The following is a 25,182-nucleotide window of genomic DNA, read 5'->3' on the forward strand; positions in this document are numbered from 1 at the left end:
TGCGTATGTGTCATCACCACTAATCAGTGAGCTGATTCCATCATATTCTGCCAGCCTTTGTTTGGATGTTATTGTTAATTTCATGGTAGCGGTGATGAGAAAATAAGTTCCTCGCCCGGAGCCACATGCTGTTTTGTGTTTACTAGTTGATTCGTCTTCTGGAGAAACCACATTTACAGCTATTGATGAGAACTGTCGGAGCTTGCATTACACAGTCTGATACAGGCGTCGCTTTGATACGTGTCAAATAGCGATAATGTTTCTGGGTGTTAATGTATGTAGCTGTACGATGGAGAGAGATAAGGCCTGGAACTGAAGCCTCGAGGTAATTATTCCTTAATTAAATGAAGGTAATGTACTTGTTTCCTCAGAGTAAAAACCATAATTAACTGAAACTTCAAAGAGGATCAGTGCAGTTATCAGTACAATAAACTCCTCTGTGTGACTGTAAAGCTGCCAGATAACAAAATTAAGATTAAGTAAGATAACGACGATGACTCTAGATGAATAAAGGAGTGTTTAATAGTTCCTAACATCGAGTGAACAACTGTGAAACTTGAAGTTGTTTTTTTCTTTTTGCAAAACTGTGCCAGAGTCTGCAGCCAGCCCTCATTTTGGATGCATAAACATATAGAAATGCAGTAGAGAAAAGGGAAAAAACACAGGCTCTACAATTTTAACAAGCTTGAAAGACAATATTTGGTGTGACCACCTTTATTCTTTAACACAGTCTGAGCTGTCTTAGGCATCTTATAATTTCTGATGATACTTTGATGTGTTCGTATTCCACCGAATTTAGAAAGACATACATCTTTCTCTAGAAGGAAAGTACAGAGAAATGTACATGTACATGAGCAACTTTAAAACTACTTTGTTTTTAATAATAAAAATTTAAATATCTACTAATAAGAGTTTAGCTGAACTAAGAACTTCTTAGATCCATCAACTATCTGAGAAACTGGGTTCAACACAGACTTTGCTACCAAGTTGAAGTCTTTCAACAAGTTTCTCAGGTGTTGTTATTGGACTTAAACAAGTGAAGAGGACATGAAATGGAAAGCATTTCCCCAAACTCCAGAGGAGAGTACACAGTTGAAAACTTGTGAAATACTCACCCTGCTTCCTTTCTCTGGAAAGCACCTGCACCCTCTGCTGCAGTCCAAGCCGTCACATGGTTCATCAAACTTGCCACCCTGAAGAAATAAAAAGGTGACAAATTAGAAAGAAATTCTGGGAAATGCATGAGATATGCGATAGCTGTTCCAGATCAAACTTTCAGGTGTTTATCCAAAGTGGGCGAGACATCCTCTCCCTCCTTTTAGTGGAACTGTGGGGTATAAAAGTATGACACTGAACACGCCGCTGCAAGAGCACCACTTCAAACACCTTGATAAAAATATGGCAACAATCAAACACAGCAACGCAATGAGTAAACAACGCAATGAGTCACACCGACAATATTTGCTGCTGCTGCAGCTGCCAGACACTGACAAATTTGATGTAATTTTAAAAAGGTCAAAAGTTGTTAAGGTGGATTTAGAGAAGGCAGAGGTGCTTATTGATGAAGTGCAGGAATTTCTTTTATGTATTCTCCAAACACAATGTGTGCCATCACGTTCTGTATGGTGTTTATTATCCAGTTGCACTGTTGCACTTGTGACAAGTCCAAAACTGAACCAAGACTGCAGAACCAGTGATGGGGAAACCCTTCACCCTGCAGGGCGCCATCATAATGTCATTGTGACCGGTTTGCTTTCTCAGCCAGAGACGAGGCTTCATATTTGGCAAATAAGAGAGTCTGTATTAGTGAATAAATGAAAGCTTTATGGATGAATCTAATCGTAATCCAACTTTGTTATTAGCTTAAATAACAAAACGTACCAATCGGCATGTTAAAGGCTTGGCTCATAAAGCTTCCTGAATTTATGCTGAATTGGGAGGATTCAAAGGTTCTCACAACATGAAATGCAAAGTGTGGTCGATGTTTTTAAAGAAGCGCGGCTCTGCATTTATCGGTTTTGCATGACTAATTATACTCCATAACTAACAGCCCATCATAATCAGAGTGGACTGCTTTTTCAAAGCATGACAAGGACGCTGTGTGATACAGCTTCACACAACCTTTTTCTGATGGCCACCGAGCATTAAAGAAGGCCAGACTGTACTCTCTGTGACCTCAAACCTGAAAGTAACCCAACGTGACCGCAACTGTAATACAAACCAGCTTTAACCTCTTAAGCCCCGACGTCTAACCCATCTCCTGCCTTTTGCCCCCGTATCTGGGGGCGTTGGGGGTTAAGAGATTAAACCAGCATTCAAGTTACAATCTGAGATCTGATCTAATGTCAGCGTACAAATAAGCCTGAAACACTTTCAGTGAGAGAAACTTCCGATTCAACAGTTATTATTACTATTATTGCGCCATGTGACGGCACGCTAGGGTTGTGCTGATTCTCGGGATTGAGGATGGGAGGAGTTTGCCGATTTTTTATAACATTTGTTGGGTATTTTTCATTATTATTATGATTATTTTTTATCATGTGTATTAGGTAGTGATGGTATCAGTTGAGAGCTCACATGGTCAGGTTAAGTAGAAGAACTATCATACAACTAGCATGCAACTAAAAGTGCTGTTCATGGTTCTGAAACAGCAGCAGAGAGAAGCACATGTCAGCATAACTCAGCCAGTAAGAGAAGCAGCATGCTCACACAGAGTTCATACAGTAATGATGTCTGATGTGTGTGCATTGACTTCTTCCAAATGACTTTTGTGTTTTCTCATTTATCTGCACTCAACACAGGTTCAGTGTACGTGACATTCGGCTACTGAAGCTCTAAAACACTCCTCTGGTGATCTGCATTTACAGGATCTGCATTTCTATATGAGATTCGGTCCTTATGGAAATTTTTTTAAATTATAATAGATAAAGTTTCATTTTAATGTTCAAGCAGCGGCCTCAACAAGCAATCTCACTTTAAAGTAGACCTTTTGTGTAAATTTCTAAATGTAGCTAGAGTAGCTTTGCATGATTCACAGTTCAAACTGATCCCTCTTTATCTTATCTCGGTGCCTCGATGCAGTCCATTCTCTCTCTGAAACAAGCTGTTTTAGCTCCTGTCTCCTGAGACAACTTTCCTCTGATTGGCTGATGGTGTAGCTGGTGTGCCTAGGATGTCTTAAAGCTGTCTGAAACTGATCATTCAGAGCAGTCTAAAGCCTTTCAGGTCACAGGGATTACTTGTAATATGTAATATGAACATCCACTACTGGAACGGATTTCAAGCTCAAGAATATGAATCCTACATGAACTTACAAAAACTGAAACAAAGATCATGCAATACGAAACGCTGAGAAACATCTTTTACTGCTTATAAATACTGAAGGAAAAGACGTTCAGATGCAGATTTACCTTCTAGAAAGGTGTAACTTCAACTCTTCAGTCATACACTTTGATTTTATTATATCTGTTACATATTAATGGTAAAAAATTAATTTGGTTTATATGTTGTAGTATCTGGAGAAATTTGCAGAAAAGCTCATAAAGTTTTATTCTTGACTTTAACTGTCTGACTTTTTGGGTCATCATCAGTCAAGACCCCAACCTTAACTCTTACTCTAATCCCATCCAATAAGAATATGTCACTTTCTATTTCTAGATTGCCTTGTCAAGGAACACAGATAACTTTTGCTCATGAAAAACTGTTCAGTTTTCCCAAAAAAGTCCAGTTTGCCTTTCTTCAAAATAAAGGGTTAGGGTTTTCAGTTGTAATGATGTGGACCTCAGAGGCAAGTTTATTTTTTATTCAGAGGGCCAAAAACTAAAAAAATCTTCACTACATGTCAGTTTGTTGGCACTGAACAACAATGCATCAGATGATAGAGACTCCCCGGTCATCACAGACCTGAACATGTCTATTTTGCAGCTTATAAACTCCAAGTGAACTGCAGATTAACCTTTTGGGTTCCATTCCTGAGATATCTATGGAACATCACACGGCTCTTTTGGAGTTTATAGGCCACCCAGAGAGAGACAGCGAGAGAGAGAGAGAACCTTTATAAGCTGACCCATGAGTCTTAAACTACACGAGGCTCTGTAAACTTCAAAAAACCCAAACACATCCATCCGTGCTTATGGATCCGATGATGAGATAGACGAAATCTGCGAGTGCTCGTATGGATCTCTGAATTTATTGATGATGCCTGAAATTTTGTCACCTGCTCAAATAAAGTGTTGCAGTCTTGATTGTTTCTGTGTGAACCCAAGAAAAAATGCTCTATATGAAACAGCTGTTTGAACCTCTCTCCAGGGTCAAACTCGAGGGTCTTGGCTGACATTTCACTGACTGCTCATGAAGAGGAGAGACGGATAGAAAGACGTCAGTTGACATCTGACGAAGATGAAGAGGACAGATGTGGATGAGGATATGTTGTGATGAGGTTTGAAAGTTTGCAGGGTGGAGCTTATGTGTTTTCTGTATTAGATCATATGACCCCAGACTGTGAGAGCAATAATCAAGGTTGAGGTTCGCTCAAAAGTTCCAATCCAAATGGCTTTAAAATTTCTTTGAGTATAAAACTAGAGAGATTCCTGGAATTAGGCATTTTTTTCTAGAAGACAAAGTTTATAAATATTTTTAGCAAAGAATATTAATAGAGAAGGACAGACCAAAGAATACTATTGGCAACTTCACCTGCTACAAGTACTACAACTGCTGCTGCTGCATTGTGTGATTGTAGAGAAAAAAAAGTAGAGGAAATTTTACAACAATGAGAAAGTGAGCTTGGCACAGAGTAGGGAGAGAGAAAGAGAGAAGGAGGGGAAAGGTCATTGGTGCTGGTCATGCTTTTATTCCCTCTGATCTCTTCTATTGGTCTAATCACAATGACAGAAGGAGGGCAACAGAGAGGGAAACAAGAGAGGGAGAAAAAAGGGAGAAAGAGAAAGTAGGAATGGGGGGAGACCAAAAAAAAAAAATAGGGAGGGTGCTCAGATTGAACCTTTGGCAAAGAGGCTAAAGAGACAAGAAGCTAAAAATAGAAGCACAGCAAGTGATTTGGAGCATTTTTCCTAATCACAATGAAATCTTTAAAAGATTTTTTTAAAGGAAAAGAGGCAAGGATGATGGGAAATCTATGGAATTAGAAAATAATAGCAAAAGAAAGAAAAGCAAAGGAGAGACTTCAGATTTGATGCTGATTAATAGTCTGTGCATCTCAGTTCTCAGATTTCAACTTTTGATTTGGGTCTGTTATCCTTCTTTTGTTAAACCACAAATTCTTCCTGGTGTATTGTCGAATGAGAGAGCACTGATTCAGATTCTCTTTGTCCCCGGGATCCTCACTTCTGGGCTCTAATCCAGGTTCCACCTGAGCAGGGCGGAGATGTGCTTGGGCACTGGTGCTTGTTCACTTCCCTCTGTCCACACCCAGACTTTAAAGATGAGGGATGATATGTGCAAACAGATGCTAAGCTGCAGATCAGCGGGGGAAAAAACTCAAGAGTACAAGCCGAGTGATGTAACGGTGAACGCGGAGAGACAAAACATAGTCACGTGCACGCGGCAAAGAACTACTGTTAACAGGAACACGTGAGTACATTTGGACAAGCAGACACAGGTATTACACTGTACTGCTAATCCCAACACCCTAAAGCTCAAACATAAATGTCAAAGGAGACCTTTAAACATGACAGAACAGTCAAATTTTCCTCTCTATGAAACTCAGCACACACACACTTACAGAGCTACAGACAGCTAAGATTATCTCATAGAAAAGGTGAAGATATCAGGACAATGAGCTTCACAATGTGAATGCTACTTGATCATCTCTTGTGTTCTCTCGTGTGTTTAAGGCGTGCTGAGCACTTTCTGCTGCTGGACAACATAAAAGCAAAAAATACTTCATTGCTGGAGTGAAGACAGAAGCAAGCTTTCTTGTGTTACAGGGTTAAAATTAACTCTCAAGTAACTCAAACATTTCTCACAGACTTAGACTTTTCGACAAATGAGAGCATGTTTCACAGTGAGTCTGTAGAGAATGAACTCTAACTTCAGCATCTTGGTCCATATGTTGCAGTTCCTGGTAAGAACAACTTCTTAACTCAAAAATCTCCGGGACAGTCCAGGAAGGTAAACTTAGACTACATCCAACTGTAGGGGAAACAAATTGGTAACAAGGACACTGATACAAAGGCAGCTAGGCAAGTAAAACAGAAAGAAGGGAAACATAACATGAGAAGCTGGTGTGTTTAAAAACTACTGGCCCACCTACACAGTCCTCCTACAGGAGCTGCAGGGCTATGAAAACTCAGTCCCTGAATCTCCCAGAGGGTGGTTTTTGTGCTACTGTTAATCCCAGGGGAGATTTGGACATTACATAGTCTGTGACTTTGTGTTGGACTTGCTTGAATCGTCCATTAGTGGAAAACATGTACTCCCAGTAATCAGGTTTCATTAGGGATGGGTATCGAAACCTGGTTCTTGTTGAGAACAGGTTCCCACTGTTTCAATTCCTTGGAATTGTTTGTCTTTTTTGCAAATATTCCCTTATCAATTCCAGTCGCCCCGAATGATGTCACCACGTTGCGGAGCGTCATTTACCTGGCAGGAAACACGGCGCCTAAGCGGCTCAAACGCTCAAAAGTTTGGTTTTACTTTACGAGAACGGATGACAACAGGGCAACTTGCAATACTTGCAAAGTAGATGTTTCATTTAAGGGAGGAAACACTACGAATATGCAAAAGCATTTGCTCACAAAACACGCGATGACCTTAAATGAATGTCGTGTTTTTAATTCCGCTCCGGACTCGTGAATCTCAACCCAGCAGCAGCGGTAACGTTTGCACGTCCTCTCCCGTTAATGCGGCAAGTAAATAATCAACTAACAGTGCATATTATGTTAGCGTGATCTGCCTTATTACAAAACCTGCTATTACTGTGCATTTAGGTGACCATGATGAGAGAGACAGAGTCTGGATCAGATGCTGGCAGTTCTCGCTGCAGTCTACCGGTAGCGTCTCTTTTCAGGCCAGGATAGACGAATGTCACCGAGCAGTGACTAAGTTTGTGGTCAAAGGCTTGAACCCATTTGCCACAGCAGATGTCCCGATTTTCAGTAAGTGAATGTGTTTAATTGTAGGCAGGGACATTACTGGATATTCTTGTGTAATTGCTACAGAATAATTTATGTTACCCTTTGTTATTGCTACAGAAGAATATTTATTTTATTATTTTACATTTACAATGTTTTTTCCTGGGGACCCTGTGACACCCCATTGAAGAACCGTAGGCTGTGGATCTCTTAAGATCTCACTGTTGGTTTGTAAGGCCATGTTACTCCTAAATTTCTATCTTGTTCAAAGAGAAGATATAAAACAAAGTTCTAAGCTAATCGACCTTAGTGTTCTCCTTTTTTAAAAAGAATCGATAAGGGAATCGATAAAGAATCGAATCGTTAAACAGAATCGAAAATGGAATCGGAATCGTGAAAATCTTATCAATACCCATCCCTAGGTTTCATTGTAATCGTATAGAGTATATGAGCTCTCTAAATTCTTTTCAGCATCAAGTAAATGTGCAACATGTGCTCACTGTATATTAAACAAAGTTTAAGTTGTTTGGCATGCTATGCGCCCAATTAAATACATGGCTGCCTTCATTTTTCTGACCCAGGTGCAGCAGAAGTGCATCCTTGAAAGTAGGCTTACTAGTGGTCAAGTGTCAGGTCTAGAACCCCTCCAACGGTCGAGTGTCAGATCCAACATCTGCCACGATACACAACAAGCTCACTCCAGACAAAAGCCTGAAACTTTCAATTTGCAAATGTTTACTCGCAAAAGACTGTTAAACATGTTTATTCATGATCATCTACGTGGATCCAACACTGTGTGTTTACTTCTACTCTGACTTATATTCACTTAATAATCTTGAGTGTTTACCCACAGTATACTTTCCAAACACGTTTAATGTATGTGTATGTCTGACAGGGGTCTTTACTTTCATACTCTTCATAGACCTGAGAGGCACATCTCGTGGGTAGGGGCTGATGTCTGGACTTGCCTTTTCATTCCTATAGAATCTGCTGATGTTATCCAGAAGAAAGTTGAGTCTAGGGTTACCCTTAAGATCATATACATTGCCTCTTCTAAAGCTATAGAAGTAAGACAACAATGCATGATAAAACAAGGTAGCAGTTTTGTTTTTTTTGTCTTTTAAAAAAAGGGGGAGATAGACCTTTGTTTGCTTTGTATGTTATATAATTCCTTCCTTCTAACATGATGGGGTGGTTTGATTGTCAACTGGAATGCGTGAGCACTTAAACAGTTCATATTAAGGTAATAGTCTGCATATGAGCAAAAAAAAAGTAAAATGATAACCTTCTAAAACACTATAAAAGTGAAAGTGTTTAACCATTTGAACCATGGGAAGTGGCAGTTTCACAGGTATGTCAGAGGCACAAGGTGTATACTGGTCTCTGTGCAATGATGGACCTAGTGACTTGTGGCTTGTAGAGGCCCCCGTGTTGTCACTTTAAAGCATATTTGGTTAGTTCCTTTTTTTAATATATTTGGTCAATTTTGTAAGCCATATTTCAAACCAAACCACTGTTTTGTTTTTTCAAATGCTAATCAAGTGGTTTTTGGTGCCATAATAAAACATCCATCCATCCATTTTCTACAACTTATACCCACATAGCAAAATTGGTATGGCCTGGATCTGGCTCACACAATGTGCTTACACATGGCCCACATACCACAAAGAATGACGACCCTTTGGTGGGGCAGATGTGGTTTGCCAAAGGTGGCCCACACATGGGCCAGCACAAGGCCAGTTGCAGACACACTGGTATTCCTGTGCTGGCCCATGTATGGATTACCTGATCTGCGCCACCAAAGGGCCGTCATTCTTTGCAGTATGTGTGCAATGTGTAAGTTGTGTGCAGCCACGGGCCAGTTGCAGACACACTGCTGGCCCTGTGCTGGCCCAGAACAGTTTCAGCTTTGGCCCCAGATGTCAGCCTAATGTGTACCTTAATCAAGCCATGCAATAACAACATGTGCCAGAACATAATAGTGCAAAAGTAACTCTGTTCAGACAGTGAATGGACTGATTCTTTTACAGTACTTTTCTACTCTCCCGGATTACTCAAAGTGCTCTATACAGCATGCCACATTCACCCAATCACACACTTTCTCTAAACTGAGTGCTTCCTAACTACATTTATAGACATTAACACTCTTGACATGCAGACTGGAGGAGCCAGGGATCGAACCACTAACCTTCCGATCAGTAGGTGACCTGATCTACAGCCACACAGTGGTAAACATGCATAAACCCTCTCTAGGTTTTGGATAAAGCGTACACTCACAAACCTTTCAAACCTGCATTTGAAACGTTGGCTACCATAGCAGTATAGTTCTTCTTCAGCTCTCAGCGAAGGCGGTCGCACTTTTCTCCTCTCCTCCTCACCCTTATCTTCCCTGCTTAGCCTCTATGTCCTTGTCTTGTCTTGTGTGCATTACTTTCCCTGGAATAGCCTCCCACTGTCGTTCTCTAAAACCTAAAAGAGAATTATGGATTTGATCAACTGAACTGGTCTCTGAATGCTATTGGCAACCTTTTCTCAACGAGAAATCTGGGCTCGGGAGAGCCTGAGTGCCCTGGAGGGACTTTCCCTGCCGGATACACGATGGACGGATGGCAGAACTGGAGGATCATGTGCCTGGCGGGACTGTCGATCGAGGACGCTGAAGATATCTATCTATTCAGAACCGTGATAACAGGGTTCATGCTGATCGGAGTTGGCTTAGCCCTGGTTTATCGGAGAAATAAGAGAGCGGAACCGGCTGTTCAAACCCCCCCAAGGCTGCCCGCTGGAATCGAAACGAGGCGCAATCTCTCACAACAAACGTAATATGGTCAACACCTTGGAGATGCTTGCAGCTGCTGTGAAGGCTCAAAACAACACCATTGAGCGTATGGGGGGAAACATCAGAGAGAGGCCTGCTCAAAATGAGACCCTTGAGCGACAGTTGGAAAACATCGCGGAACGGATCACTGCAGTTGTGAGGTCTCAGAATCAAAAGAATGATAACACCATGGAACAGAAGTTTGATACCATCATGGGGAGGCTCGCGACTCTCCAACGGGAGATCGAGAGACCAGCGTCGGAGTGTTAAAGAGGAGCCTGAAAATTCTCCTGGGCTGCTCGCATGGAAATTAACAAAATCAACATAAACATTGCGGATCCCCATCACGGCGCCAGCTGCAGGCCCAAGGCTGGAGCCGAACAATCACTCCCTGATAACGACTGTGTTACGGCTATTCTTCCCATCCCATGCAAGGACACCTGAATTGGCTGGAGGACTGTTTACTTAGCCTGATAGGCCGAAGGACACTGTCTCAGCTGAACTATGGACACGCACACACATACACTTACACTGATAGGCACTCACTCATCCCCCCTCCCTTTCCAACGCCTTCGATGCTTGTTTCCTGCGAGGGAACACGGCGGGTCTCTGTGCCGCGCTGGAATGGTAGCGCTGTGCAGGGCGGCTGCTGTGTTCGCTTCGGATTACTCCTCACCCCCCACCCACCCCTGTGGCTTGTCATGTTGTGCTGTAGACATTTATGTGCTTTTTTGTGCAGAGGAGTTTTTTTGTTTCCTGTTCTCATGCTGTCCTACCATGGAAGCACAGCATGAGTAGGGGTCTCTTTTTTTCCTCTTGTACTTTCCCCATTGTAGTGTACATTTCAATGTTTTTTTCTCTGATTCTACCAATCTCCGACCTGTATCCCCATGTAATGTTTGTGCTATATGTGTAAGGTTGGGGGGGGGGGGTCCCATTTCACTGCAGGGCAACCTGCATGTGACGAATACAGTTTTGATTGATTGATAGTATTGCAACATGGCATTTGGGTCTTCTAACTAAAATAGGAAAATAGGAACATAAATAGTACCATCATTGCCAGACCTGACCCACATCTGGTTGACATACACCCTGCCATGACACCAGTCAGTCAGAAGTGCCAGCTTGATGCCAGATCTGGGCAAGACCTGTTTTCTATGAGCCTGGCCCACATAAACCAAACCAAAATCAGGCCAGATGTGGCATGCCATCACATAAACAGTGCCATATATGCCAGGCGTGGCCCGTATCTGGATGACATACCACTTACCATGCCAGAAGTCAGGCAGCAGTGCCAGCTTGACACCAGATCCGACCAGACCTGTCTGCTATGTGGCTATGGGGCCAACAGCAGCAAGCCTAGACCTGACCATCCATCTACTCCATCTCAGCCAGAGGAACACCAAGGCGTTTCCAGGCATGCTGGAAGGCATGAGCAACATCATTTCTTAATGTTCAGAATTTCCACAGCCTGTGCGCCAAGGCACCAACACCAAAGGACCCCTTGTGGTTATATGTACCACTGTGAAATCACCAGAAAACAATGCTATTAAACAGAAGAAAGCAGCATGGAGCCCAGTGACCTTCTTCAAACTTAACAAGCTGAACAATTTTTGATTGCTGTTTAACCAAAGACCAACCAAACATGTGTGATGTTGAAATTACAAGTCAAGGTGACCTGTGCAGTTTTTATTATATCTAGTGTGAAAGAAGCCTTTACAACACTTTACATGAATACAATTTTAATTGGCAGTGATCTCTTTCTTTATGTTGCAACCATCCAGTTTATGCATGCAATGTGCTAACCAAGCTAGCTAGCATTAGCTGATAACGTCATACTTAATATTTTTTTAGAAATATAGAAATAAATCACCTCTGCCAAAGATGATTATGCCAAAATGTTAAAATCCAGACCCTATAATGAACCTCTTGCTGATGTTAAAGCCCATCTATGCCCATCTTTTATATACAGCCTGTGTACAGCTTAAAGAAGTTAAAATGCTGAGCGGCGTGGAAAGCTGAGGAATGATTTTACTGGAAAAACAAGAAGAATCAGAAGCTGCTCCAAAAACAAAGAAAGGCAAAGTGGTAAAAAAAAAAATAAAGAAAAGAAAAGGCAGATGGAGGAGGATAAACTTTTTCTTTTCTCTCTTTATCAGCACATCTCTCAGGTTTTACTCCACCTCTCCCTTCATCATCTCATCCTCCCTTTGCCTCTTTCCATCGCCATCTGTGACCCTGACATGCACCACAGGAGACCAGCCAGCTGTGTTTGGGCCTCCAGCGTTCCCTGTTTGCAACTGTTTATTTCCACGCTGCATGTGTCATGGTGTGTGCGTTCGTGTCATGTCTAAGCGTGACAGACTGTATATAAGCACTCGAGCACGAGGATATATGTACAGAAGGCAAACACGCATGTAACCGTGCGTATGTGCTCTGCATGCGCGTGTGGGGTGATCTCAGATCTATGGATGTATTTGTGTGGTTAAACATGTTTAGAGCTTTGTGTACTTGTCCACAAGCTCACGTGTATTACTGTATGTGTGTGTTCCCCTCCACTGGGCCACCCAGTTCGAGACAGGTCACCGATAACAACCAGCGGAAATTTGTGACACTATGACAGATCGAAACCGGACATCTGCTGCAAATAAAGTAAACCGCTTAACCTCCAAACGAGGGAGAAGACGTTTTACTCTGACAGCACGCTCACCCATTCAGGATGTTTTAAAAGTGCCAGATTTTTCCAAACCACGAAAGCAAACGTGTAATTATTCATTTTCATCTAATATGTGAAATTATAGGAGAATGAAAAAGTTATGCTAATGATGCATTTATGAATCCATATATTTACCTAAATTATCTATTAGATTTTTTTCTGTGCCGTTTTTAACATTTTAACTCAAAAATATGTTGATAGATTCTTCACATGCAGCTTCTGCAGATTGTAGATTTTTCAGCTCTACACATTATTGTCTCCCCCAAATCACTGCCATTGTCTTTTGTCAGCTTTAGTTTTCCAACAACTTTTATGTTTTGTGTGCTTTTTGCACCATTTTTTTAATTTGCTGGTCTTTGCTACCATAAAATTAACAGAAAACAACAAAGAAAAAAGCAGAGCACATGCAGTTTGGTGCTAAAAGGTTAAAACCTACAGAAATCCCACAGATATGGTTCTTTAACAAACAGTTGACTTTTAGTATAATCAGGAGCTTTTCCTTTACTGATTTCATCTAAACAACATAATCATCATAATGGGGATACTCCCCCCTTTTCATTTCTCAATCAGTAATCCTGTTAGGACTGTGTTAATGTTGTGAAACAATTTAATGTTAACCTCTGAATGCAGCTGTGGTTTGCTTGATTCAGTCAAAAGTAAACTAAGCTCCTACAAACTGCCACGTCTCTCCATTTCCTTGAGGATGACCGACAGAAAGTCCTCCAAAAAAATCAAGTCAGCGAGAAACTGGGTGGGATATTTTATCTGACAAATGTCCTGAAAATACCCTGCCTACCACAGTCACCTTAATGACATAATAGAGAAAAAACAGGCAGCAACATTTAACGTGAGCAACTGAGCCATAAAAATATGAAGCTTGCAGGGAGAAAATATTTTCATAGAACTGTGGAGGAGGAGGAGGAGTGGTGGGGTAGGGTGGAGACAACTCTTCCACTGTCACGGAAACATTTGACATTTAAATCTCCACGATGTCCACATCATCAATCATGTTGCATTGAGTTTGGAAACCTTCCAAATATGAAACCCTACACGCAGGTGAGCATTCACTCCTGACATCTGCATCATGAAGACGAGCGTCAGGTATAAACTGAAACACCTCAGATACCAGCATGAAGCAAAAAAAACAAAACAAAACATCTGTCTCACTGACAGCTCAAATACAGTGCATGCAATTTGACATTTATTTTATTGTTATTTATGTATCTGAAAATGCGCCAGACAGTACAGCTACATCATTCGGCAGGTGATCAGAGCCAGTTGAGGTATCTGACTAGGACTCCTCTGGGATGGAGGACAGGCAGTTTGTGGGCAGCATCAAGCTGTCAGTCTGCCTACAGACAGCTTCTGTTGTCAGATGGGGACAGCATCCAAAAGAAGTGTGGAGTAATCGGTTTGTGGGACATTCTTGCTCGTGCTGTTGTTGGTCAGTCAACCAGCCGGCCAGTGGTGACAACTGTCACTCCCTTCCCTGTTCTTGTCAACTCGTAAACTATTCAGCACTTAAACAATGCAATGGTCATCTGCATCGAGCATCGTCCACTTGAAAGTTTGCAGGACTGCAAGGGAGCACATTTGCAGTGGGTTAAGCCACCTCTCCATAGGCTCTCTGTAGGCAGATGCCTGCAGTACTGTAGCATAAATTAACTAAATGAGGGTGCCCCAGGGTAGATCCAGGACATGATGGAAAGATTATGTCTCTCAACCACCTTGGGAATGCCTCGGTGTTTCCCCTTGGTTGAAATACAGTATAGGACTTTGCTTATAGTGCTGCCTGGTAACCTGGACCCAGATAAGAGACATGGCTGGCTGGATGGATGGATAGATGAACGGGTGGATGGATAGATACAGGGTAGGAATAGGAATGGCAAAGATATGCATGCTATTTGGCTCCAAGTAAACAGCAAGCAGACCTTTTCCCTTTTTGTGCAATATATTGTTTATTTGAAAAAAACAAACAAACAAACAAAAAAATGTAGGTAATTGTTTTCCTACACTGTGTCCCAAAACGCTTTCAGGCTTTCATTTATAAATGCTGATATAGCCTTGGTGACTCTTGTGCACAGTAAAAGAAAAAGAAAAACACAAGAAAATTTTAAGAAGGGGGAAAAGTGAGCAAAATCACTGAGATGTTGATTCAGTGATTGTTGAATTTACAAGATGGGGATGTGTCAGGTTCACTCGAGCTGCTGTAGTAATACCAGCCCTGTGCAAACGGGGCTTAAGTATTATATATCTTATCGGAGCATATAATTTTGCATTAGCATATAATGCTATAACTGCTGGATAGTTTAATCTAGGAGAGGCATTTAGACTTGTGTAAAGCTTTTTATTGTGAAGTGCACACCAGCAGTAAAGTAAACAGTACTGCGCAGTACTCGATTAACGTTTTCACCACTGGCTGCACACACACACACACACACACACACACACACACACACACACACACACACACACACACACACACACACACACACACACACACACACACGCATGTATCCCTCTCTCTCTGTTACTGCCATGATAAGTAGAAGCGTTGCTATTAGACAGGATTAGCACTCTACCTGTATGGCCTTGCTGGCTCTCTGTCTCACGTGCTGCCCTGCTGTTTTCTTTTGTCTTTTTTCCCCTCCCTCTATAAGCACAATTAAAGCAGGATGTTTTTTTAAGAACAAAATTAACTGGGGCGAGAATGGACACGCAGACAGGAGCTAAACAATGTGTCCCTCCAACACCGCTCACTGGGATGTGGGCTGTGGATCCTCGGGCGCTGTGCTGGGTTATTAAGTATTTTTCTCTTATCAGACCATCACAAAATCAGGGGTGTAGCCGGTCACAGTGTGACAGCAGGGAATATAATCTGCCACAATCTTGTAAGATCATTTAGTAGGTGTCACACATTAGTAGAGTTTAGCCCTTTATCTCCAAAAACTAAGAGCCCGTTCTCACAACATGGAGCACAAACACCAAATCCAATTACTGCATTTCCCACATGGATAGAAATACTGCTGTGCTGACACCGACACCAGTGTGACCTCAGAGGAGGGGGATTTTGAGGTCACATGATCTCCTCCCTCCTGCTATTTATGCTTCAAGTTTAGACACCCATCCTGACCGCCCCCTTCCCCACTGGTATTTCAGACCCCATGTCCAAGACACTGTCTACATCGTCAGAATATGAGCTTCCGGTCCAGGTCTGCTTTCTCTCTCTCCTGCTCCACGGCCCATCCTTAAATCCACTCTGATAGCAAGACTGCGCATAAAAATAGACCCAAACCAACTAAGTGTAGAGTCACTTTTCAAATTCAAATTTTATTTGTCACATACACAGTCATACACAGTACGATATGCAGTGAAATGCTTAGACAACTGCTCGTGACCTAAAGAAAAAAAAAGGCTATGAATAAGATAGGAAATAAATATGAAAATTAAAAAGGGTAAATTTAACTAGGAAGGAATAAAATAAAATATAAAAATTAAAGTTAAACATGAAATAACTGTACAACACAAATTAGAAAGAAGGGTAAATTTAACTGGGAAAGAATAAGATAAAATATATATATTAAAGTTGGAAATAAAATAACTGTACAACAAAATACACAATACACAGTATAGAAATATATAAGAATATATGAAGAAATATAAATATATATATACAATAACAGCAGCTGTACACGTATTAAATGGAAATGAAGAAATATACTGTCCAGTGTTGTGCAATCCACATTTGTAAGTGTCTTGTGCAGTGCGAATATGCTTAAAGTGATTTATTGATGAAGTGATTCGATTAGATGACCACGCATCTAATCGAATTAGTGTAAACAAAGTCCAGAATGTCCAGTGTGTGTGTAAGAACTATATGTGTGGGTCAGTACTGTGTGGTGGTGTGATTGAGAGACCGTATCGCCTGCGGGAGAAGCTCCTCCTCAGTCTCTCTGTGTTGGTCTTCAGGGAGCGAATCGCTTTCCTGACACCTCAACAGAGAGAACAGTCTGTTGTTGGGATGGCTGAGGTCCTTCACGATCTTCCTGGCCTTGGTCCAGCACCGCCTGCTGTAGATTGAGTGCAGGTCAGGGAGCTCAGAGCAGATGGTAGCAGATAAAGAGATGTTGAATATCTCAGTGAACACAGGAGCTAGCTGGTATGCGCAGTCTCTGAGGATACGACCTGAGACGCCGCCTGGTCCTGCTGCTTATCCTGGTGTTCACTCTCTTGATGATGAGCAAGTTTCCGGTGTTGGCAGTATCTTCCTGTCTGCAGCCGTTAGTGCCGCTAGCACTATCATCGTTGGAGTCCTTAGCTACAGCCTCGAAGCGAACATAGAAGGTGTTCAGCTCGTCTGCCAGAGTCACGTCCGTGTTCGTCATACCAGTTGTTGGTGCTTTGTAATCCGTTATTGTCCTTAGTCCCCGCCACAGGCTCCTAGAGTCACTCTGTTGGAGTTGTGACTCTAGTTTCCTCCCGTAGCGCTGCTTTGCCTCTTTTAAAGTGCATCCAGGGTCAACAATCATTTAAGAGGCCTGTTTAGTACTAGAAGCAAATCTTTCAAAGCGATCACAGGTGTGAATTTACTTTTTAAATACATTTAGAAACAAAAAAGGAAAAAAGCAGAAATAACTCAAGCACGGAGACATGAGGTCACCGCTGCTGTCGATCACAAAAGTCAATTTGGGATTCCCCGAGCCTGCAAAGTTTTTTCCATCTTGGCTCAAGGAAATGATTAGTCATCATTTTTTATGAGCAGTCATGTAGAAATACTGATAGTGAGTCTGATTTACATCTGCATTCTTGCAGACACACTTTGAACTACTTGAACTCTCGCCTCAGCGACAATTGGCAGCCCGCATGCGAAGCCAACACAAACAAGCAGAAATGGGCTGCTTCTCGCCAGCTTCAGTGGGATGTCACAAGAAGAGACTCAATCTGCGAGATGGTGTCCGAACAATAGTGCAGACAAAGAGGGATGCTGGACACGTTGTGATCGATGAAGTAGGCGAAGAGGGTTTTACTCAGATTTTGGTGAATTGTCGTGTTTTGATTTGTGAGACGTGACTGGCCAAGGCAGATAAGATCATAGTGAAAACAAAGGAGCTCTGATTTAGTTCCTGAACACCTGAACTTGTGCTTTTAGTGTGATGATTAACAGGTAGGTGATGAGACTTAATGCAGGCTCTACAGCATCTGGAAATCCTGCTTAGCTGCCTAGTCCAGCCTAAAGGAAGACCATGCAAGTCTGGATTCTACATTAAAGATGGACATGGTCTCCCACTGGTTTTGGACTCAATGTTATCATTTTTTTGCCTTTAATGTCTTAGTTTGCTTGGAGCTCGAAGTGTGCACATTTTATCAAGAGACGATAGAGTGTTATCAATGAAGGTTAGCAAATTAGCTTAGCAAGATGACTCTAGAATCCATTGATCCATCCATCTATCCATCCATTGGTCCATCTATCCATTGATCCATCTATTTATTGATCCATCCATCCATTGTTCCATCCATCCATTGATCCATCCATCCATTGATCCATTGTTCCATCCATTGTTCCATCCATCTATTGATCCATCCATCCATCCATCCATCCATTGGTCCATCCATCCATCCATTGATCCATCATCCATCCATCGATCCATCCATCCATTGTTCCATCCATCCATTGATCCATTGTTCCATCCATTTATTGATCCATCCATCCATTGATTGATTGATCCATCCATTGTTCCATCCATCCATTGATCCATTGTTCCATCCATTAGTCCATCCATCCATCCATTGATCCATCCATCTATTGATCCATCCATCTATTGATCCATCCATCCATCCATTGATTGTTCCATCCATCCATTGATCCATTGATCCATCCATCCATCCATCCGTCCATCCATCCATCCATCCATCCATCCAGCCACTGAGCTTCAAGCTCAGGGTACGTTATTTACACTTTCCAGTCAAACTAACCACATCCCTATATCCAATCACCCGATCTATACCTGCCTTGAAAGCGGGAAAGTATTCAAATCAATGTCCAAACGTGCTTTATAACAGTTCTAAAAAATATATGTTTTAACACACCATTCTGATTTTTGGAGACAGCCTCAAGTGGCCGCTTGTGGAACTGCAGTTTTTGACACTTTTGTGTTCTGTCTCCTTGAAAAGAAATTTATTTTTTAAATTAACTATTTCTCCTCATTATGCTGAAGTAGCGGTTGAGTATGGCTAGTTTACAGTTTCAATAAATATGTTAAACTATTAGAACAAAAGGTGGTGTATTTGTAAGCAGCTGGACTTGTGAACTAGATTTCTGTTCTGCATTTGGCTTTGGTTACATCCTGCTGCTCTTCCCCTCGTGTTTGCTCAGCTGAAGGGGATCTTTCACTGACAGATCACCTCCTCTTTTCAAGTGTTTTATACAAGAGAGTTCACCAGAACATGCTTACACAGTTTGTCAAACCAAATAGTTACAGACTGGAAGCTGTGGTCTCATATTAGACTCTAAAGAGTGTCAATAAAACATGATGTTTACTACACATATCCAGATTAAAATATCAGAGGATACCGTAATGTTAACAAAGGCTGATGAGCATGAAGGACTGCAGCGGAGTGTGTCACAGACAAATGCGGTTAAATCAATCCTCACATCATTGCAGTAAACATTAGCTTAGCATACACAAGCATTCATCCCACATGGAGGCAGGTAGACTGCTTTGTCTACCTGCCTCATCGGTCCCACAAAACTGGCTCACTGTGTTATACACACCCAAAATTCCTGAGCTACTTTGATGTAATCTTAAAAGGCGATGTCTTTAATCGTAACGCTCCTTTTTTTTCTGGGTGGTGGGGGGTGCCACTTTTAGGGCTTGAGACTGGGAACTGTTCCCAAAGCTGCACTGTTTAATGTAGACTTTTGCAACATTTTTTTAAACTACCTGGTCTACGTTAAACAAACAACTTTTAAATCTAACATACCCAAACATGCATCTGTACACGTTCTCACTGACTCTGCAAAAGAATCCCCCACCTTGAAAAAAACTGATAATCACCCACTTTGAAGTACACTAAACACTCCATGCCTGGAGGAGGCGAAGCGAATGGAGAGGGGTAGATAATGACGATAAACAATGGAGGAGAGAGCGTTAATGTTGTAATGGCTTCCAGCAGGCAAACATGCAAGCAGCTGGTGATAAACCCGACTCTAATGGCGGGCAGGTGAGACCGGTGGGGTGAAAATAATCTACAGAGAAAGGTGGAACCCCCACTGAAGGTGGGGGGACAGGCAAAAGTACTCCTGAACAAGGTCTGGTTTCACCGGTGGGATCTTTTGCTTTTCACCTCGGAGCAAAACCGAGCAGGGGAGGGACTAAGTATGAGAGCATGTGCATGTGTGTGTGTTGTCTGTACATCACAATAGCACAGCAATTACAGCTCATATATGTTAGAAATCTGAGATGTACACCAAATGTGCCGCAAAGGGGCAGCGAAACTTGTCACACAGCTCTACTGTGTGTAAAATGAACACACACACAGACACAGAAAGGGCTTCATCTGTATAGTTTAGGGTTACAACTAAACAACGTGTGTAAACCGATCAGTTGGTCCCTATGGATTGTAAAAGAATACATGCCGGCAAAAGAAAGAAAGAAAGAAAGAAAGAAAGGTGTGAGTATGTGTCTTTATAAGGCAGAGGCTGTGACAGGATGAAGGTCTTGGACAGATCACTTAGGATGATCCTCATGTCCACCACAGTCGCTTCATAGTAGCATTTTTGGCCCACAGGGCAGCTTAACCCTCTCAAGGCAGGCGTTGCAGATTTGCAACAGTTAAAAGCTAACAACCTGATTACCCCACATACATATTTTATGAGGTTTTTTTACTCAGAAGTACCACTGCAGGTATTCTTTTGTGCATTAGCAACAAAAACTTAATTTGAGCCTAAGAGGGTTAACATCTTGTTGAACTGTTTAATACAACTCAACAAAATAGCACCTCAGAGAGCAACAGATGAAACTAAGATGACACCAAAATGACCAAAGCATGTATTTTATGTTTAATAAACATTAGTTCATTTATAATTTCATTTACTTCTGCAAATCTGACATTGATTTTTGGAATTATATGATGATAACCTTGTAGATTTAGCTTTAGATTTAGCGGGTTGATATGACTGCGGTAAAATCACCTCACTGTATTTTCCCACTATATATAAAACACTGACAAATGGACCTATTTTTAGCAGCGGATGTTTGGAGAGATATGTGAGTTCTACCCCCCCTTCTTGTCAGGGAGGTGTGAATAGATGGCTGGTTGTAATTCAGGCCCTCATTTCTCATCAGTGTGTTTTTATGAGTGTGTAATCAAAAGCATGACAGCTAGCAGGTATGTATCGCCGCATGGACTGATGTATTTCAGGGTGTGTATTCATGTAATGAACATGGATCTATACTTGTAAACACGGCTCTGGCACTGAGCCACAGAACATGCTCTGCCTCTCTTTTATCCATCAAAGTAGGCCATACGTCACTACTACTACGTAGCTACTGTCTGTATTTTCTAAACAATTTGTGATAACCTCCAGAACAGAAAAGTGACAAACCATCACTGAACTCCTCTCTGCCATGTTTATCCATTTAGTGCCTTCTGACAATTAATAATCGCTGTGAGATACAGAGACGGTGAAATTCTAGGATTTTTATCAGTCTGTTTCTTCGCTGCCTTGGTAATGTAGAGTTACCAGAGGAAAATATGTATTCCCCAACCAGCTGGCAAGTGGTTGCTAGAGGTTTCTGATCATCATTAGGTGAAATCGACCACAAAGAGGGTGCTTCAGCAAAATGCTTGCAATTGCTTCAGCTGCTAGCAGATTGCTCAGATCACCAATAGTTTGCATGGAATTTGCCAACATTTGCAGTTTCACTGCTGCTCAGCGGAGCAGTTGGCAAGTGTTTGCAGTGATCTTCCATGCAAACTTTGGGTACCTGCTTGGAACTAAACCAATTACAAAGCATATGCATCCCTGCATATCCTTTATACAAGTTTCACCTAGCAACTGCCAGCAATCTCGGGCAACCAGTCACCAAGATATACACACTTTTTTAGTGACCTACAGTTGACGTATACTAGGCCATGCTTGGGTCTGTAGTAATCAATTTCCTATCCAGCAACCACAAGCAGTTTTCCGCAGTGACCGTTGGTTGATGTAGACTTGTAGTCAAGACCGCCTAATCCGAGACCAAGACAAGACCAAGACCAGAGGGTATCGAGACCAAGACCGAGACCAAGACCAGAGGGTATCGAGACCAAGACCAAGACCAAGTTGAGACGAGACCAAGACCGAGACAAAAAAAGTCTTTAAACTGCAGCCAGATGCTATTCTATATACATATGCAGGACACCTTAAACTAGTTTTTTAATTAAGCAGCAAGGCAGAACAAAGTCGGGCCTGTATCGAGACACGAGGACTAAACCCCAATTCAACCAGACCCAGAACTGATCCGGAATTAAAACAGGACTACAACAGTAACTAAGACAGAACCAGAATCAGAACTAGATGATAGTAGCACTAAAAATCATCATAGACCTGCACTACACTTATTTTTTAATTCTACCAAAGTACAATATTTAGATTGAGAAAAGTTTATATAATTATTTAGCCTTGTTGTGCAAACAAGCCTGCATAACTTAATAAATATAGAATTTGAAAAGGAACAAATGGTATCTAAAAAGAAACACTAGGTACATGTTCTGATGAGTTTTGGCAAACAACCATTTGACTAACATGTGTGTCTCACCTGCTCTTGTTCATCTCTGTTCTGTCCTCATTCTCTCTCTCCCTCTCTGTTCCTCTCTCTCCCTCTTTGTGCTGACAATCAAGCCAAACACCAACATCATCAAATATACAGTTGAAACCAGATATTTACAAACTCTTCAGATAAAAACACAAACACTTTTTAATTGTAACATCAAATCAGACTAAATGTTTATTTTTTTAGATTGATAAATATAAAAAACATATTTGTTAACTTTAAGAGTAAAGAGAGAAACTATCTGTATTTCTTAATAGCAAATGGCACCAAATTGTATTCAAAATTGAGCCACACTTATGGAGCTCCACAGTTCTGTTCCTGGTGTTTGGTTGACATCTCTTGATGTTCCCATGTCACAGAAACAGGCTCTGTGTTTTGCCTTATATGCATCCACAGGTGTGCCACCAGTTTACTCACATGGACTCTACTAACCTATCAGAAGCTTCTTCAGCTCAGAATCGAATCGTCTGGAGTTTCTTATTAATTAACAATAAACTTAGTGTACATGTACTCCTACATTTGATGAAAGTGATTAAAATAGACAGCTCTGTCTCTCTTTATTCTGACATTTAACTAATTCAAAAGATATTTCAACATTTATTTATCTAAAACAAAAGTTTACTCTAAATTGATGTTTAACAGTAAAAAAAAGTTTATGTTTTCTCCATAAAGTGTATGTAAATATCTGGTTTCAGCTGTGAATATACTGCTGTGTATTGAAATTCCTCTTGTTTTGCATAGATATACTAAACAACATCCAAAGCATAATATATAAAATAACATCTACCTGAGTTTTTTCTTTGAAAGAAGCTCCTTATGTCCATTGTTGTGTACATCAGTACACAATTGAAACCGATTTAGAGAGTTTGTTTAGCCGTGGAGGGTAACAACTGAAAATATGAAATGTAAGCTAAGACTCTCTAAAAAATCAGCATTGCTGTTCGGCTTTTTATTTATCCATTTGTTGATTCACTCGAAGAGCAAGTAACGCAACCAAGTGATCAGTTTGATATCAATCTTTTGTGATACACCGTCATATTTACATTATTAGTTCAGTACGAATGATTTGCTTTGGTACCTGGTCAAACTTAAGCTCTCCTCTGTCTGCAGCAAACTCGCAGGCAGCAGCTTCTCCCCCCTCGCTCACATGGGTGCTGTGCTCAGTCGCCTAGTGCCTGAGCTCGGATCATACCAAAATTAGGGGGAATTTATGACGGTGCGCTCTGTGCTTCGTGTGTTGTTTTTGTTTTATACAGTTGTCAGTCAGGCATCTAACTAAAAGATTACACTCCAAAAGACCCCATGCTTCTGAAAAAATGACCCGGGCTTAAGCCCAGTAAGCCACCCCCCCCCCCCCGCTCCGCTGATGGTTGACTCCAAATCTCCCGAACACTATGTCGATTTGAGAACGCAGGACCGAAACAGCGAGACCAAGACCGAGACCAAGACAAAAGTCCGTCGAGACCAAGACGAGACCAAGACCACGTAAAAGTGGTCTCGAGACCAAGACCGGTCTCGAGACATCCAACTCTAGGTTGATGTGGTGTGACTAAGATCTTAGGCCATTAATAGACTCTCCCTCTTCGTGATTCTGCACATGGCTGTGTAAACTAACTTTAGTCATCTGATGTTGAGTAGGAGAATCCATACAAATGTCCACCATATCCACTTTTTTGTGACCATGAAGACTTGTCTGTGGAGAATTTTATTTCCAACGGGCTGACTTCAAGCAGACTCATTGGATCGCCAACTATCCCTGTCTGTGTATAACCGAGCTCTCACCTGCTGACTTCAAACTTCACACTCTCTACCAAATATAGTCATTTCTGGCTCAGTAAAACCAACATGATGGAGGCCAAAATGCTAATGTTGAAACTTCAAAATGCCATGTTTCATGTTCATAACTCATTCTTTGCCAACTCATTCTTTTCAGACCATCTTCGGTGAGGCTAAGTTGCCAAAATCAAAAGTATTGTTGTTTTTTATGTAATGTCGAAGTGCCAGAGGGGGTGGTGGATTTCATAACTTTGAGTTTCATGTTGTACACATTGTAAATTACTTGAGGCAGTGTCTAGATGTCTCGTCTAGCCGGAGGATTGGTTCCCCTCTTATATCGGTCTATTAAATTTGAGAAGCATAATTCCAAAAACAGACTTTAAAGCAGCATCAAATAGAACCTCCTTCACCTAATTCTTCAGAAATTCTTCTAAAACATATCTAATGTTTCTCCTCCATCTTCCAACTGCTCCGTCTATCCCTTAATTTCCTCTGATCTCACTTTATTTCATTCTTGAGTGAGTCAAGTCTTGTTGGCAAAACAAAGGCAACCACAAGCCTGATTAACTTTTAGTTGTGACTGAAGTCCACCTATCCCACCAGGCACGTCCCAAGCTATCATTAAGGATTCTTTCTTTGCCTTTGAAACTATTTAATCAGTTAAAATTTGGGATGTACGAGACGGTGAAGCCCGCAGACAAAAATTCCCTCTGCTGACTCATTTAGCCAGTTCGTCCATCAGCTGTGTATACTTCTCATGTAGTCTGGCTTTTGCTGATTGAAGATGACTGACTGTGCAAACACTTTTATCCACATGAATGAAAGCAGGTATTTCACAGTCACCGCAGTCTGGCTACTGTGCAGTCAGACACACTGAACCACAAAAGCTACATTAGGAAAAAAATACACTCAGATTCATCATCCATCATCCTTCATCATTCGTGTGAGCACCAGAAAGGAAAAAGG

At 41.5% G+C, this 25,182-nt stretch overlaps 1 protein-coding gene across 2 annotated transcripts in view; it reads right to left on the reverse strand.

Annotated features, from left to right (window-relative positions):
• col4a6 (collagen, type IV, alpha 6) overlaps positions 1-25,182 on the reverse strand; it is a 161,488-nt gene that overhangs the window by 64,652 nt on the left and 71,654 nt on the right. For both annotated transcript variants that reach the window (XM_085349349.1, XM_085349351.1), the window contains exon 4: positions 1,116-1,193. In XM_085349349.1, the coding sequence (XP_085205475.1) occupies positions 1,116-1,193 (78 nt within the window). The remainder of the gene's footprint in view (positions 1-1,115; positions 1,194-25,182) is intronic.

This window comes from Diplotaxodon limnothrissa, linkage group LG3 (assembly GCF_057381915.1).
Source record: "Diplotaxodon limnothrissa isolate DT_005_m linkage group LG3, D_limnothrissa_male_GT1.1, whole genome shotgun sequence".
In the NCBI taxonomy this organism is placed as follows: domain Eukaryota; kingdom Metazoa; phylum Chordata; class Actinopteri; order Cichliformes; family Cichlidae; genus Diplotaxodon; species Diplotaxodon limnothrissa.